The sequence below is a fragment of the Theropithecus gelada genome, chromosome 16 (assembly GCF_003255815.1).
Source record: "Theropithecus gelada isolate Dixy chromosome 16, Tgel_1.0, whole genome shotgun sequence".
Lineage (NCBI taxonomy): Eukaryota > Metazoa > Chordata > Mammalia > Primates > Cercopithecidae > Theropithecus > Theropithecus gelada.
Window position 1 is genome coordinate 41,248,657 of NC_037684.1, and position 17,849 is coordinate 41,266,505.

At 43.0% G+C, this 17,849-nt stretch overlaps 1 protein-coding gene across 2 annotated transcripts in view; it reads left to right on the top strand.

Moving 5' to 3' along the window:
* Positions 1 to 1,756: 1,756 nt before the first annotated feature.
* NOL11 (nucleolar protein 11) overlaps positions 1,757 to 17,849 on the top strand; it is a 28,337-nt gene continuing 12,244 nt past the window's right edge. Inside the window, exons 1-7 of one of the 2 annotated variants that reach the window (XM_025363711.1) lie at positions 1,763 to 2,012; positions 3,587 to 3,700; positions 3,819 to 3,875; positions 5,261 to 5,409; positions 6,465 to 6,522; positions 7,949 to 8,093; positions 10,528 to 10,716. In XM_025363711.1, the coding sequence (XP_025219496.1) occupies positions 1,872 to 2,012; positions 3,587 to 3,700; positions 3,819 to 3,875; positions 5,261 to 5,409; positions 6,465 to 6,522; positions 7,949 to 8,093; positions 10,528 to 10,716 (853 nt within the window). In that variant the 5' untranslated portion in view covers positions 1,763 to 1,871. Of the gene's footprint in view, positions 2,013 to 3,586; positions 3,701 to 3,818; positions 3,876 to 5,260; positions 5,410 to 6,464; positions 6,523 to 7,948; positions 8,094 to 10,527; positions 10,717 to 17,849 lie in introns of both variants that reach the window. The other variant, XM_025363712.1, reaches the window with a different exon arrangement.

The following is a 17,849-nucleotide window of genomic DNA, read 5'->3' on the forward strand; positions in this document are numbered from 1 at the left end:
TTTTGAGACGGAGTCTCGCTCTGTTGCCCAGGCTGGAGTGCAGTGGCCGGATCTCAGCTCACTGCAAGCTCCGCCTCCCAGGTTTACGCCATTCTCCTGCCTCAGCCTCCCGAGTAGCTGGGACTACAGGCGCCCGCCACCTCGCCCGGCTAGTTTTTTTGGTATTTTTTAGTAGAGACGGGGTTTCACCGTGTTAGCCAGGATGGTCTCGATCTCCTGACCTCGTGATCCGCCCGTCTCGGCCTCCCAAAGTGCTGGGATTACAGGCTTGAGCCACCGCGCCCGGCCTGAAACCTCATCTTTACAAAAAAATACAAAAATTAGCTGGGCATGGTGTTGCGTGTCTGTAGTCCCAGCTACTCGGGAGACTGAGATGGGAGGATAACTTAAGTCCAGGAAGCAGAGATTGCAGTGACTTGAGACTGCGTCACTACACGGCAGCCTGGGTAATAGAGTGAGACCCCGTCTCAAAAAAAAAAAGAAAAAAAAAAGACATCCTCTCAAGGAGGCCTGTGGTCATCCTAGTTAAAATTTCACATACACAGACCACTCCTTCCTCCCCCACACAACCACGCTTTATCTCCCATTTCTGAGCTTAATGTTTTTCTTCTTACTACCTATCACAAAAGTAAGTTATGAAGCATAATAATAAACTACATCCTCCTGATCTCTCAACCCAGCCTAAAAATTAAAAGATTATCAGAGTTCAAGATCACCCTGGGCAACAAAGCAAGACTCCATGTCTGCAAAAAATACAAAAATTAGCCGGATGTGATGACGTATGCCTGTAGTCCCAGTTATTCGGGAGGCTGAAGCAGGAGGATTGCTTTATTTAGCCCAAGAGTTAGAGGCTGCAGTGAGCCATAATGCCACTACTTTTGAACAACAAAAGACCTACTAGCTTTATAAAAATTGACTGTATTTGATTCCTTCACAGTAGCTGAATATTCTCCTTCTGCCCATGTTGTCACGTTGGGGCAATGAAAAACAACACACATGGCGATCTGGTGGATGCTCAAATCTAAACCGAGGCACTTTGTCACACTGGGTACATTTGTTTAGTAATTGTCTATTAAATGGTTTCTCCCTAAGAACATCACAATTTATCTTTATTTATTTATTTAACATTATTGATTTAATCTGCCATGCTTATCTTAGAAACATAGATTTCTCTCGGAAATAAAAACCTTGCCAAAAATCGCACAGGGGACCTTCAACTTCACCTTCATCAAACTAGTTTGAATTTCCTGTGAGCTGAGGAAAGACTTTCCCCACTGGGACTCCCCAGAAGGGGAGTCTGAGAACTCAGAAGGCCTGAAAGACTGAAGAGACTGGAGATCTCTACAGGGTTCCCAGAAACTTGGTAGGAATTAAGCATTTCACGTAGGAACAGCACGTTATTGGGCGTTTACCTACAGAGATAAATATTTTTTCTTTGGCAGATCGTTCCACAAGGCCGTGGGAGGAATTCCTGGGGAGTTCCCTTAGAATTAAAAAAAACAAAATCTAGTTTATTTATATTCGACCACTCCGCAGACCCATCCCACAGTCTCACAAAACCCCACCTAGAAGTGCACGCAGCCGATTCAGAACCCAGTAAGCAACACTTCCGCGCCTACCCTATCCCTTCCTGGAGTACATCCGGGACTCGGGGAGGCGTGGTCTCTGGAGGCGGAGTCTGGCGCAAGCCGGCCCCGCCCACCTGGCTGAATTCACAGTCACGCTCGCTCCTTCTGCCCGCCAGGGGTCGCAGGCTGCGAGAGCAGGTTCCTGGTTTGGCAAACACTCTCCCTCTCAGACCTGTTCATTCTCGCGAGAGAAAGCGCGAGGCCTGCCGGGAGGGAGCGCGGCCGTACTTAGGTTTGCTCAAAATGGCAGCGCTGGAGGAAGAATTCACGTTGTCTTCGGTAGTCCTGAGCGCCGGGCCTGAAGGACTCCTAGGCGTGGAGCAGAGCGACAAAACAGACCAGTTTCTAGTGACAGACAGCGGCAGGACAGTCATCCTCTATAAGGTGAAGGCAGTAGGATTGGGAGCGCCCCGACTGCCTTCTCGCCCCTTTCTGAGCGCGGAGCTCGAGCTCGAGTTTCTCACAGCTTCAGAAAGAGATCGTGGAGAAGGCTTAACAGAGAGCCGGCTGGGCCTGTCGGGAACGCTGAGTGAGGTCTAGAATCTGGCTTGCTTGCCTTCCTGTAAAGGCATATTTCCGACTTGCAAGGGCAGACCGTCTGAGTGCACGTGGGTTAGACTCGGAAAAGAAAGAGAATCTGTGCCTTTGCTTCGGAACTGGCGGAGATGGTATTGCTAAGATTCCCTCCTGGGGTCTTTATCGTCTTAGCTGCCCGCGGGAGGATGGAACAGAGATTGTTTGGGCGGGATAGGATGACACTGACAAGAGTGGGAATAGTGGTTTAGCCCTGTGTCTACACTTCACACCCCTGTCTTTGTAGGGAGGGACAATTTTAGAGGGTGAGGGACTTTCTTGATAGCTCGGTAAGAATCTTGACTCCAAGTGGCTTGTCTGTTGGCATCTCTGGTTCACACTATGAATCCTGGAGTTGAGTCCCAGGAAAATCTGCAAGTCCTGCCCCCATTTCAGCCTAAAGCCTGATAGAGAACACTTTCTAAGCTTGCTTTTGGTGGTCGCATGGAAAGCAGTTACTTTTATCTGGGCTGCTGAACATAGTTTTCTATGTTTTAAAGAAGTTAGCTATCTGCTTTGACGTTTCGAGAACAGGTTGCCAACAGCTCCCTGTACTGACTCTGCTGACTCTTGGGTTTTACTTGGGCTGTCAAGTATGTTTGCAGTTTTGCAGTTCCTACATAGGAATACAACGACTGATTGGAATTGGATAGACATGATCCCAGATGTCTACTTAATTTCCCATGCCCTTGTTTAAAGGCATAACTTCCCATGCCTCTATTCAGAGGCATAATATAATCAATTTTAAATGTACTATTGTTTTTTAACAAAGGGTTGTTTATTTACTTATTTAGCAACGTAGTTATATTTTCATTTTAACTACCCTTTTAAAGTTTTGGCCGGGCGCGGTGGCTCACGCCTGTAATCCCAGAACTTTGCGAGGCCGAGGTGGGTGGGTCACTTGAGGTTCAGGAGTTCGAGACCAGCCAGGCCAACATGGTGAAATGCTGTCTCTACTAAAAATAGGAAAATTAGCTGGACTCGGTGGCGTGTGCTTGTAATTCCAGAGCTTTGGGAGGCCGAGGTGGATGGAGCGCCGTGGCGGGATCTCGGCTCACTGCAACCTCTGCCTCCTGGGTTCAAGCGATTCTCCTGCCTCAGCCTCCCGAATAACTGGGGTTACAGGCGCGCGCCACCACGCCTGGCTAATTTTTGTATTTTTGGTAGAGACAGGATTTCACCATGTTGGTCAGGCTGGTCTCGAACTCTTGACCATGTGATTCTCCCACCTTGACCTCTCAAAGTGCTGGAATTACAGACGTGAGCCACTGCAACTAGCCAGTAAATTTTTTAAATGCTGTCATTTTAATGGTTTCTTTTATTGATTATAAATTTAATTGCTTTTAATATTTGACTTAATATTGTATTTATCTTAATTTCATTAGGTTTCTGATCAGAAACCCTTGGGGAGCTGGTCAGTGAAACAAGGTCAAGTTATAACATGTCCAGCTGTGTGCAACTTTCAAACTAGAGAGTATATTGTTGTACACGATAATAAGGTGAGTTTTAAAACTTTCATATAATATATACAACATAAATGTTGATTATTAACTATTTGTATTTATTATATGTAAATGGAGAATAGAATAGTTTTTAACTAGTATGTTTTGATTTAAGGTTTTAAGAATATGGAATAATGAAGATGTAAACCTGGATAAAGTGTTTAAAGCTACAGTAAGTCTTTGAATTTTCCAACGTATTTATTTAGCTTATTGGTGAATTAGAATCATTCATAATAAAGTATGTGTTATTTGTTTTAATACTTCTGGGAAAATAAGCATAAGGTCCTAATCAGGTTTTCATTCTAATTATCTTACAATGTATCTTGGTAACATGTCTCCATGAGTTAAGGAGATGAGGATTTATATAATTCATGAATGAGAAATTTACACTTATTTCCATGAGTTTGGATGTTTGGAGTATGTCTTTTATGAGCGCAAAATGAACTTCCCGTACCTTTTCTTAGAATAGGTAGACCCTGCAAGTTTCATGTATTGTACATTTTTAAGAGTGGCATATAATACAGTAAAAAATCAAATCAAAACATGGCTAGCTGTGTATGTTCTACTAATGACCTAGAGTGTGTGCATTTTTTCTTACTTATAAAATGAGTATCTTAAACTAGGTTAATCTTGAAAGTTCTTTCCAGTTCTAAATGTCTAAATATAATTGGCACATTTTAGAAGTGGCTCACAATAGGGCTAATTCAGATATAACGCAGTTGTTGCCTGGATCCTTGAAACTTCTAGCCAGCTAGCTGTGCTGTTCCCTGGCTCCAGTCTTTTCATTTACCTTGAAATTCATAACACAATCCTGAATTTTAAACAGTGGGGGTTTATTTGTTGTTGTTTTCCTCACACACGGTGTTAACTTCTTTTTCTGGAATTGCGGGCTGTAATTTTAATTGTGGCATCAGTTCTTATCTAACACCAGAATTGCATGTACCTCTGCATGAATGGCTTATTTGTATCTTCCCCATTTTTAAGAAACCCAGGTTTTAGTCTAACCTTTAGTAGTCACAATGGATAAACCAAAAATGAACTTACAGATTAAAGTTGGGACTAGGTAGAGAGGATAAGAGAAAAAGTTAAGACTTCTAAATGTGTTTGTGTTGTAGATTAGATTTTGGAACCATACATAGTTACAAAGCAAAACTAAATCAAAATGAAAACAAAGCAGTCACTTAAAAAGAAGCCTCCGCGGCCGGGCGCCTGTAATCCCAGCACTTTGGGAGCCCGAGACGGGCGGATCACGAGGTCAGGAGATTGAGACCATCCTGGCTAACACGGTGAAACCCCGTCTCTACTAAAAATACAAAAAAATTACCCGGGCGTGGTGGCGGGTGCCTGTAGTCCCAGGTACTTAGGAGGTTGAGGGAGGAGAATGGCGTGAACCCGGGAGGCGGAGTAAGCCGAGATCGCCCCACTGCACTCCAGCCTGGGCGACAGAGCGAGACTCCGTCTCAAAAAAAAAAAAAGCCTTCTCTAAATATCATTCTCTTATTATATTAGGTATACACTGTTTTAGAATAAAAATTAAAATTTTGTATGTTCTTCCAGTTGTCAGCTGAAGTATATAGGATACTTTCAGTGCAAGGGACAGAACCCTTGGTGCTCTTCAAGGAAGGTGCTGTTCGTGGTTTAGAGGCCTTGCTTGCAGACCCCCAGCAGAAAATTGAAACTGTTATCTCTGATGAAGAAGTGATTAAGTAAGTACCAGTACTTGTAAGTAAATTTATCAAAATAAAAATGCACTGAACATTTTTTTACCTTGTTCAAAAGTATTGGTTATAAATATAATGAAAGTAACCTAATTAAAAGTCACTTATAAAACATTGACTAAAATAACATCCCAAAAAACCTCTGGGCATGATGATTGAAGAAACCATAGAGTCATATGAGGTCTTGACAGAAACGGATACTCAGTTATCTGAGGATGAAATGGGTTATCCCAAAAGACCAAAATCTTTTTGTTTCTGTCATATTGCCCTGACTACCAAGCTCCCATCCTTGTCACCTGGCTAAAAGTGTATCGTATTAGTGAAATCATGGTGTGTGTTAAGACCTCTGCATTCCCAGATTCTGAAATAAAACTGGAAAAATGACTCATCAAGGGATAGAAGGACACTTCATGATTTCACGTCTTTCTGATCCTCTTTATTTCATCACATTTCCTGTTCATTGACTTGTTTTCTCCAGGTCTACCTGGTAGAAACTCATTTTCTAAAAGTCAGAGTTCAGACTGGTACTTACAACGTGGACAGTAACCAGTTATAGATTAGACTGACCTGATGAATACCTCTAAGGTGTGAGCAACTGTTTTGAGGGAAATCTTTGGAGGTTTTGAGCTCTAGTTGCCGCTTTGCCACAAACTGTGCAGCCAATAACTATGCCTCAGCTTCCTCTGTATTGAGATCTTAATGTTTTCCTCAGAACATGAGTCCCAAAAGTAACTCTGAAAAAAATGAGGTAGGGGAGTCAATTTAGTTTTGGGAAGCACTGCATCTCCCCTCTTGGAACTTTAAAATTCACATTATCATTTGGGGAGTTCAACGACCTGCATTTAATCCAGAGCTGCATTTGACAAACACGTATTCCTTGTGGTATGTGTTTCAAAACGCCAAATTAAGTGTTCTCTGATGTCTCTCTGGTTCTAAAAAATATTTAATGAAAACATTGATTAAATTTTGATTGATATGTGTCTCCCAGCTGGTGATTTTTGCATTATATAATTTTTCTTTTTTCTTTTTTTTTTTTTTTGTAGATGGACAAAATTTTTCATAGTATTCAGGCATCCTGTTTTAATTTTTATTACTGAAAAAGTAAGTGATATCTTCAATTCCTGGCCCATTTTGTGAAATTTCTTTTAAAAAAAAATTTTTTTTTAGAGATAGGGTCTTGCCCTGTCACCCAGGCTTGAGAGCAGTGGTACCATGATGGTTCACTGCAGCCTCAACCTCCTGGCTCAAGCAATCCTCCCACCTCAGCCTGCCGAGATGCCGAGTAGCTGGGACCACAGGCATGCACTACCATCCCGGCTTATGTTTTATTTTTTGTAGAGACAGGGTCTCACTGTGTTGCCCAGGCTGGTCTCAAACTCCTTGGGCTCAAGGGATCCTCCTGCCTTGGCCTTTCAAAGTCCTGGGATTACAGGTGTGAGCCATTGAGCCCAGCTGTGAAATTTCAAAACCTTTATTTATTTATTTATTTATTTATTTTTTGAGACAGAGTTTCACTCCTGTTGCTCTTGTTGCCCAGCCTGGAGTGCAATGGCGCGATCTCGGCTCACCACAACCTCCTCCTCCCGGGTTCAAGTGATTCTCCTGCCTCAGCCTCCCTAGTAGCTGGGATTACAGGCATGCAGCACCACGCCCGACTAATTTTGTATTTTTTGTAGAAATGGGGTTTCTCCATGTTGGTCAGGCTGGTCTTGAACACCCGACCTCAGGCAATCCACCCACCTCAACCTCCCAGAGTGCTAGAATTACAGGCGTGAGCCACTATGCCCGGTGCAAAACCATTATTTTTTGAATTAAAATGGGACTCCTTATTCTCTCAGAATATCTCTAATTTTTTTTTAACTTTTTATTTTTTATTTTGTTTTGAGACGGAATCTTGTTCTGTCACCCAGGCTGGAGTGCAGTGGCACGATCTCAGCTCACTGCAACCTCCGCCTCCCGGGTTCAAGTGATTCTCCTGCCTCAGCTTCCCGAGTAGCTGGGACTACAGGCGCCCGCCACCACGCCTGGCTAATTTTTGTATTTGGTAGAGACAGGGTTTTACCATATTGGTCAAGCTGGTCTCGAGCTCCTGACCTTGTGATCTACCCACCTCGGCCTCCCAAAGTGCTGAGATTAGAGGCATGAACCACCACATCCAGCCTGTAACTTTTTTATAACCTTTTAAATTTAAGGCTGGGTATAGTGACCTCATCTCTATTAAAAAAAAAAAAAATACTGGAGCATGACAACGCACACCTGTATTCCCAGATATTCGGGAGGCCAAGGTGGGAGGATTGCTTGAGCCTGGGAAGTGGAGGTTGCAATGAGCCGAGATCACACCACGGTAGTCCAGCCTGGGCCACAGAGCAAGACCCTGTCTCAAAACAAACAAATAAATTTAATTGGATAAGATGTTTTTAAGTACTCATTGATGTAATTAGAATGGGGTGACAACTTCTGGTTTTGACATATGTTAAAATACTTGGTTGAAATGGGAATATTTATAAAATAACCTTTTTTTTTGCAGCATGGAAATTACTTTGCTTACGTGCAAATGTTTAACTCACGTATCTTAACCAAATATACACTCTTACTTGGACAAGATGAAAACTCTGTTATAGAGAGTTTTACTGCATCTGTAGATCGGAAATTCATCTCTTTGATGTCATTAAGTAAGTTTTCTTTCTTTGAACTTTCAGAGATTATAAATAGAGGAATGTTATCGGATAATGTCTGTTTTTGAATCTTAGACTTTGTGAAGCATTCAGTTACAGCCATTTCTGTGCTTCCTTACAGCATTCATGCCTTCACTTTTTTTTTTTCTTTTTTTTTTTTTTTGAGATGGAGTCTCGCTCTGTCGCCCAGGCTGGAGTGTAGTGGCACAACCTCTGCTCACTGCAGCCTCTGCCTCCCGGACTCAAAACAATTCTCCTGCCTCAGCCTCCTGAGTAGCTGGGATTACAGGCGCCCACCACCACATCCAGCTAATTTTTGTATTTTTAGTAGAGACAGGGTTTCACCATGTTGGCCAGGCTGGTCTCAAACTCCTGATCTCAGGTAATCTGCCTGCCTTGGCCTCCCAAAGTGCTGAGATTACAGGCGTGAGCCACCTTGTCCGGCCCGTGCATTTGCCTTTTGTACTTTGCATGTCTGGCCATGCATTAAATCAGCGATCCTGTGTTTTGAGGGCCTATTGAAGTACTTTAGGTATACCATCCTTTTCTAACATTGCTTTGTACATTTTATGTCAAAATTCACCATAAGCTGGCCGGGCGTGGTGGCTCATGCCTGTAATCCCAACACTTTGGGAGGCCGAGGTGGGTGGATCACGAGGTCAGGAGATCGAGACCATCCTGGCTAACACAGTGAAACCCCATCTCTACTAAAGATACAAAAAATTAGCTGGGCGTGGTAGAGGGCGCCTGTAGTTCCAGCTACTCGGGAGGCTGGGCAGGAGAATGGCGTGAACCCAGTAGGCGGAGCTTGCAGTAAGCCAAGATCGCACCACTGCACTTCAGCCTGGGGGACAGAGCAAGACTCCGTCTCAGCGGGAAAAAAAAAAAATTACCATAAGCAATAAGTAACAATATTAATACCAATGAAAAAGAAAAATCATCTTTTAGCTGATAAGGCCCAGATTCTTTGAGAGTGTAGTTAGTGAACCATAAACTGTCTGTGCTTGGCATTGAATGGCCCCTCTGCTCCTTTTTTCCAACCATTAGATTTAGTGTGCCCTTCCTTGAATAGTGACTGAGACAGATGGGCAAAAGGAGACTAACAGCAGCTTTGGCCCATGCCACTTGCTTTTTATTATAGATTGTAATGCCTTAGAGTCTACCTTTATGAAATGGTCTAAAGTATAACCCCAGTCTTAGGCCTCTAGGGCGGGGAAGGAAAAAAAAAGTCTTTGTAGTACCCTCTGCCCTCCACCCTTCATGGCTGCTTTTGAAGTTGTTCTGAGAAAGTGAAGGAGAAATAAACAAGAGCAATACATAGGAAACATTTCCATATTATCACAATTAAAAATCTTTGTGAAGTTTTTCAGTGTGCAAATGTTTTCAGTGGCTATTTTTTAAAAGGCTCCTGTCATTTTCATATCTTGGGGGTTATTGGAATGTACTTAATGTTTAGCTTGATGAACTTTGAAGGGAGGAAGTGTGAACAAAAGGGGCGTATAAATCTTTATGTAACGGTAGGTAGTCCCAGCTACTCAGGAGGCTGAGGCAGGAGAATGGCGTAAACCTGGGAGGCGGAGCTTGCAGTGAGCTGAGATCAGGCCACTGCACTCCAGCCTGGGCGACAGAGCAAGACTCCGTCTCAAAAACAACAACAACAACAAAAAAAACAATAGGTAGAACCACATGAAACTGCCAAAATTCAGTTGGACTACAAGAAAGAGCAATTTCATAAGATTTTCAGGGTGATTAGATAGGAAGAATTATGATAGACTAAGCACGGTGGCTCACACCTGTAATCCCAGCACTTTGGGAGACTGAGGCAGGAGGATTGCTTGAGCCCAGGAGTTGGAGACCAGCCTGGGCAACATAGCAAGACTCTATTTCTAAAAGAAAATTTTTTTTAATTAGCTGGGTGAGGTGTGTGCGCCTGTAGTCCCAGCTATTTGGGAGGCTAACGTGGAAAGATAGATCACTTGAGCCCAGTAGGTTCAAGCTATAGTGAGCATGATCACACCACTGCAATATGGTCTTGGGTCACAGAGTGAGATCCTGTCTCACAAAAACAAACAAAAAAGAAATGTAATGTCTAGACCAGATGCTAATTACTTTCTAATGAGGGATATATCCTTTTAGGGACTAGATGATCTATATTCTTGGCAGTCCCCCTCAATATTTTGTTATTGCAGATATTTACAGTTTGTTTTTCTTGACTGTTACATTTCTTACTAAGATTTTTCTTGATAATACTCCTTTCTGCAGTTTAAATTTGTAGTATTCTTTAAGAGAAAGCACCGTGAGGGGATTGTTTATTTTTCTGGTTGGCTCTTTTATCAAATTGGTAAAATCTTATAAACAATCTAGTACATTTACCTATACTAGATATAGAAATATCCTTCAATAACCAACAACAAATGCTTATTTCCAACAGGCTCTGATGGTTGTATATATGAAACCTTGATACCAATACGTCCAACTGACCCAGAAAAAAATCAGACCTTAGTTAGATCACTGCTGCTCAAGGCTGTTGTATCTGGTAACACTCGAAACGGAGTTGCACTCACTGCCCTGGATCAGGATCACATCGCAGTCCTAGGAAGTCCACAAGCAGCTTCTAAGGGTAACTGACATCCAATTCATTACGAAGGCCTTTGTATGTTTCCTTCACAGTGTACCTTTTACTCTTCTTTTCTTTTTCATTTTGTTATTACCCAGACTAATTCATTCTCTTTATCAGCATACTTAATTTTTTTGTACCTTCCCAATTCTCCTTGAATTGGTTTTTTATTTTTATTTTGCATTGATTAATCTTTCAAAAACACTTCTTGGTATCACCACCATGCTCATAACTATAATGTCATAAATAAATAAAAATGGTGAATATACTAGTCACCATCATACTAGCCTGCAGGCATTTGCAACATTAGTAAGCCTTGCGTTTGAGGATTGGATTCTTGGCAACATTTCACAGCATGGAAATCGACTGGACATGTACACCTTGAAATGTGGGAACTGATAGTGTACCTTTGATCTCCGTGACTTCTGAACAGGATTCTCATCACCACCTCGCCTCCTTACCCACCAACTCCCCTCCAGACTTCCTAGTCGGTCATGAAGAACACGATTGCTCCTTGCCAGTACAGGATCGCAGACCCCAGCCTTCACTAGAAAACTCAGACTCTATCGTTTAGCATAAGTCCCTTCATAGCCTAGACCCACCTTTTCCAACCTATTCTCCCAAATTCTGAGCAAGAACCCTCGGTTTTATTCAGGCGAGGCTCTCTATTGACCACACACTTGATACGCCCATCCTCACCTGTGTACTTTGTTCTGTTTCTCCTGCTTATTAAGATAGGAGCAAGGCTGGGTGCAGTAGCTCACGCCTGTAATCCCATCACTTTGGGAGGCTGAGACGGGCAGATTGCTTGAGGCCAGGAGTTCGAGACCAGCTTGGCCAACATGGTGAAACTCCATGTCTCCACTGAAAATACAAAAAATTAGCTGGGCTTGTTGGCGCACAAACCCGGGAGATGGAGGTTGCGGTGAGCCGAAATTGCACTATGCACTCAACCTGGTCAACAGAGTGAGACTCTGTCTCAAAAAAAAAAAAAAGACAGGAGCTCCTGGTTGTAGTGTAATTATACCATGTGCCTGGCACTTTACTAATATTATCTCATTATTTGTATCATTTACTCCTCTAACAACCATATGGGTGGAAATAAAGTTGTTACCATTCCCCTTTACAAAACAGGAAACTGAGGTAGGAGGTAACTTAAGTAGTGGAACTAGGATTCAGCCCGAACAGGTGAATTCTGTTAAACCATGTACCCTGCTGCTCTTAAGTCCTGACTCTTCACCACTTCACTAAGCTGTGCCTCTCCTCTCTCTCCTCCCATCTTCCTCTCTTATTCCTGCTCTACCTCACTGCCAAAAAACCCCACTAGCTACTATAGAGTTTTCTGCGTCCCTTTCTGTGGTTTTATTGGTCCATATATGAGGAAATACTACTACTTAAGGGTTTTTCCCCTCCTCCTATGTATGCTAGCACACAATACATAACAGTTGTGTACCTTGTTTATTCACCTGGCCAAGATCTCTCAGAGATCTTTCCATATCATATTATTTTTTAATCTTCCTTGCTTTTTGAATAGCTGCATAATATTTCACTGAAGGGCGGCCCCACAGTGTGCTTCATCACTCTCCTATTGCCAGACATGAACATCTATTCTGCTTTTTTAAATTAAGATGAAATTCATATAACATAAAATAAATCGTTTTGTTTTTTAAAATTTTTAATGCTCTTTCATTTTTCATTTTTTACTTTCATTTATCTTTAATTTTTGGTAGGCCCTTATAGACGAAAAATTAACTAAAGTGAACAAGTCACTGGTATTTGTTGTGCATCTACTTCTGTCTAGGTCTTTTTTTTTTTTTTTTAGAGTTTTAGTCTCGTTGCCCAGGCTGGAGTGCAATGGCAGGATCTTGTCTCACTGCAACCTCTGCCTCCCAGGTTCAAGCGATTCTCCTGCCTCAGGCTCCCAAGTAACTGGGATTACAGGCATGTGCCACCACACTTTGCTAATTTTTTTCTTTCTTTTTTTTTGGAGACGGAGTTTCACTCTGTCGCCCAGGCTGGAGTGCAGTGGCGCAATCTCCACTCACTGCAAGCTCCGCTGCCTCCCGGGTTCATGCCATTCTCCTGCCTCAGCCTCCCTAGAAGCTGGGACTACAGGCGCCCACCACCACACCCGGCTAATTTTTTTGTATTTTTAGTAGAGACAGGGTTTCACCATGTTGGTCAGGCTGGTCTCGAACTCCTGACCTCAAGTGATCCACCCACCTCGGCCTCCCAAAGTGCTGGGATTACAGGCGTGAGCCACTGCACCTGGCCAACTTCTGTCTAGTTTTAAAACATTTTGGCCGGGCGCGGTGGCTCAAGCCTGTAATCCCAGCACTTTGGGAGGCCGAGACGGGCGGATCACGAGGTCGGGAGATCGAGACCATCCTGGCTGACACGGTGAAACCCCGTCTCTACTAAAAAATACAAAAAACTAGCCGGGCGAGGTGGCGGGCGCCTGTAGTCCCAGCTACTCGGGAGGCTGAGGCAGGAGAATGGCATGAACCTGGGAGGCGGAGCTTGCAGTGAGCTGAGATCCGGCCACTGCACTCCAGCCTGGGCGACAGAGCGAGACTCCGTCTCAAAAAAAAAAAAAAAAAAAAAAAAGATTTTCATCATGTCAAAAGGAACCTCTGGACCCATTAAGCAGTTGCTCCTCATTCTCCTCTGTGCACTACCCCTGGCAACCACCAATCTGCATTCTTCTGTGGATTTACCTTTTTGGGATATTTTGTGTAAATGAAATCATACAATACTTTTTGTGTCTGGCTTCTTTGACTTAGACTTAGCCTAATTTTTGTTTTTGTATTTAGTTTTTAGTAGCACTGAGGTCTTGCTATGAGCTCCTCCTGCCTCAGCCTCTGAAAGTGTTGGGATTACAGGCAAGAGCCACCACATCTGGCTGGCCAAATGTTTTTGAGGTTCATCCACATTGTTGCATGTATCAGTGTTTCATTCCTTTTCGTGGCAGAGTAATATTCCATTGTATATATATAACACAGTTTGTTATCTGTTCATTCATGAATATTTCAGCTGTTTCCACCGTTTGGTTATTGTGAATAACGCTGTGAACATTGGTGTGCGTGTATTTGTGTACCGGTTTGTTGTTGTTGTTGTTGTTGTTGTTGTTTAAGACAGAGTCTCGCTCTGTTGCCCAGGCTAGAGTACAGTAGTGTGATCTGGGCTCACTGCAAGCTCCACTTCCCGGGTTCACGCTGTTCTCCTGTCTCAGCCTCCTGAGTAGCTGGGACTACAGGCGCCAGCCACCACACCTGGCTAATTTTTTGTGTTTTTAGTAGAGACAGAGTTTCACCGTGGTAGCCAGGATGGTCTCGATCTCCTGACCTCGTGATCCACCCGCCTCGGCCTCCCAAAGTGCTGGGATTACAGGCATGAGCCACCGGCCCCACTGTGTACCAGTTTTTAATTCTTTGGGATATATACCTAGCAGGGGAATTACTGGGTCATATGTTAATTCCATGTTTAGCTTTTCATTTTTTAATGTTTATGGGTACATAATAGGTGTATGTATTTAAGGGACACATGAGATATTTTGATACAGACATGCAATGCATAATAATCACATTAGGGTACATGGGGTACCCATTACTTCAAGCATTTGTCATTGCTTTGCTTTGCAAGCATTTTAGTTATACTCTTCGTTATTGATTGTGTTTAACTTTTTGAAGAAGTGCCGAATTCCACAGTGGCTAAACCATTTTACATTCCCACCAGCATTGTACAGTGGTTCCAGTTTCCCTGTGTTCTTGCTCACATGTGGCTGTTTTTCCATAATTTGGATTCTGGCCATTCTAGTGGGTGTGAGATAGTACTTCATTTCTGTTTTGATTTGCATTTCCCTAATGACTAAGGGTGTTGAACATTTTTTCATATGCTCATTGTCTATTTATATGTCTTCTTTGGAGAATTGTCTATATGAGTCCTTTGCCTATTTTTAAATTAGGTTGTCGTTTTGTTGTTGAATTCTTTTTTTTTTTTTTTTTTTTTTTTTTTGAGACGGAGTCTTGCTCTGTCACCCAGGCTGGAGTGCAGTGGCCGGATCTCAGCTCACTGCAAGCTCCTCCTCTCGGGTTCACGCCATTCTCCTGCCTCAGCCTCCCAAGTAGCTGGGACTACAGGCACCCGCCACTTCACCCGGCTAGTATTTTGTATTTTTTAGTAGAGACGGGGTTTCACCCTATTAGCCAGGATGGTCTCGATCTCCTGACCTCATGATCCGCCCGTCTCGGCCTCCCAAAGTGCTGGGATTACAGGCTTGAGCCACCGCGCCCGGCCTTTGTTGTTGAATTCTAAGCGTTCTTTATATATTCTAGATACTATACCCTTATCAGACATATGATTTCCAAATATTTTCTGCCATTCCATAGGTTGTCTTCACTTCGTTGATAATGTCCCTTCGTGCACAAAAGTTTTAATTTTCTTGAAGTCCAATTTTTATTTTTCTTTAGTTGCTTGTGCTTTTGGTTCTACATCCAAGAATCCATAGCCAAATCCAAGGTCATAAAGACGGATCCCCACGTTTTCTTCAAAGAATGTTTGGTTTTAGCTCTTATATTTAGGTGGTTGATTCATTTTGAGTTATTTTTGTGTATAGTGTAAAATAAGGGACTAACTTTGTTCCTTTGCATGTGGCTCTCCAGTTGTCCCAGCACCACAGTGGTCCTGGCACCTTTGTTGAAAAATCATTTGGCCCTAGATGACTCTCAGTCTGTTACACTGGGCCAGTACCGCACTGTTTTGATTACTGTTAACTTTATAAGCAGTTTGGAAATCAGGAAGTATAGGCTCTCCAGCTTTGTTCTTCTTTTTCAAGTTTGTTTTTGCTGTTTAGGCCAATGGAATAATTGCAATTATTCCATGTGATTTTGAAGATTGGCTTTTCCATTTCTGTAAAAAAGACTGTTGGAATTTTGATTGAGATTAAACTGAGCCTGTAGGTTGCTTTGTGCAGTATTGCCATCTTAATATTAAGTCTTCCAATTGCTGAACACAGGATGTGTCTATTTGTTTATGTCTTCTTTAATTCCATTCAGCAATGTTTTATAACTTTTAGTGTACAATGCTTTCACTTCCTTGGTTAAATTTGTTCCTAGGGGCCGGGCGCAGTAATCACACCTGTAATCCCAGCACTTTGGGGGGCCAAGGTGGGCAGATCACCCGAGGTCAGGAGTTCCAGACCAGCCTGACCAACGTGGAGAAACACCTTCTTTATTGAAAGAAACTACAGAATTAGCCAGGTGTGGCGGCACACGCCTATAATCCTAGCTACTTGGTGGGGGCAGGGGCTGAGGCAGGAGAATCACTTGAACCCGAGAGGTGGAGGTTGCGGTGAGCCAAGATCGCGCCACTGCATTCCAGCCTGGGCAATAAGAGCAAGACTCCGTCTGAAAAAAAAAAAAATTATTCCTAGGTGTTTTATTCTTTTGGATGCTAATATACATGGTATTATTTTTCTCTTTTTTTATTTTTATTTTTAGAGATGGAGTCTTACTCTGTCACAGGGCTGGAGTGCAGTAGCGTGATCTTGGCTCACTGCAACCTCTGCCTCCCAGGTTCAAGCATTTCTCCTGCCTCAGCCTCCCGAGCAGCTGGGACTACAGGTGCATGCTGCCACGCCCGGCTCATTTTTTATATGTTAGTAAAGACGAGGTTTCGCTTTGTTGTCCAGGCTGGTCGCCAACTCCTGAGCTCAGGCAATATGCCTGTCTCAGCCTCCCAAAGTGCTAGGATTACCGGCATGAGCCGCCATGCACAGCTGGAATTTTTTTTCTTGATTTGCTTTTTGTTTTTAGTATATAGGAGCATCTGATTTTTGTATGTTGATCTTGTACCCTGCAACCTTGCTGAATTTGTTTATTAATGCTAATCTTTTCCTGTGGATTCTTCTCTATACAGGATCATGTCATCTGTGAATAGAGTTAGTTTTACCTCCATTTAAATTTGGATTTTTGGCTGGGCATGGTGGCTCATACCTGTAATCTCAGCACTTTGGGAGGCTGAGATGGGTGGATCACCTGAGGTCAGGAGTTCGAGACCAACCTGGCCATCATGGTGACATCCCCGTCTCTACTAAAAATACAAAAATTAACTGGGTGTGGTGGCATGCACCTGTAGTCCCAGCTACTGGGGAGGCTGAGGCAGGAGAATCACTTGAACCCAGGAGGTAGGTTGCAGTGAACAGAGATCGTGCCACTGCACTCCAGCTTGGGCGACAGAGTAAGACTGTCTCAAAACAAACAAAAATTGGATTTTTGTTTTTCTTCTTCTTGCCTAATTATTCTGGCTAGAACTTGAATAGCAGTAGTAAAAATAAGCCTCCTTCTCTTGTTCCTTATTTTAGGGGGATAGTTTTCAGTTTTTAACCACTCAGTGTAATGATAGTTGTGTAGAATAGCAGTGGTGAAGCGGGCAGAGCAGGCACCCTTGTCTTTTGGCTTATCTTAGGGGGAAAGCATTTAGTCTTTCACTGTTGACTGAAGGTAATTGTGGGTTTTTCATAGATGCCCTTTATCATGTTAAGAAAGCTCCTTCCTCTTTCCTAGCTTTCTGAGTTTTTTTTTTTTTTTTTTTTTTTTTTTTATGAAAGAGATTCTTGGCCGGGCGCGGTGGCTCAAGCCTGTAATCCCAGCACTTTGGGAGGCCGAGACGGGCGGATCACGAGTTCAGGAGATCGAGACCATCCTGGCTAACACAGTGAAACCCCGTCTCTACTAAAAAATACAAAAAAAAAAAAAAACTAGCCGGGCGAGGTGGCGGGCGCCTGTACTCCCAGCTACTTGGGAGGCTGAGGCAGGAGAATGGCGTGAACCCGGGAGGCGGGGCTTGCAGTGAGCTGAGATCCGGCCACTGCACTCCAGCCTGGGCAACAGACCCAGACTCCGTCTCAAAAAAAAAAAAAAAAAAAGAAAGAGATTCTACAATGCCTTGTGTCAGCTGAGGTGATCATATGGTTATTCCCTTTGTTCTGTTGATGTACATGCTACACTGATTGGTTTTCTTCTGGTAACTACCCTTTCATCCCTGGAATCAATCCCTCTTGGTCATGGATTCCCCTTGGATTTGGTTTGTTGGTATTTTGATGAGGATTTTCTTTTTTTTTTTTTTTTTTTTTTTTT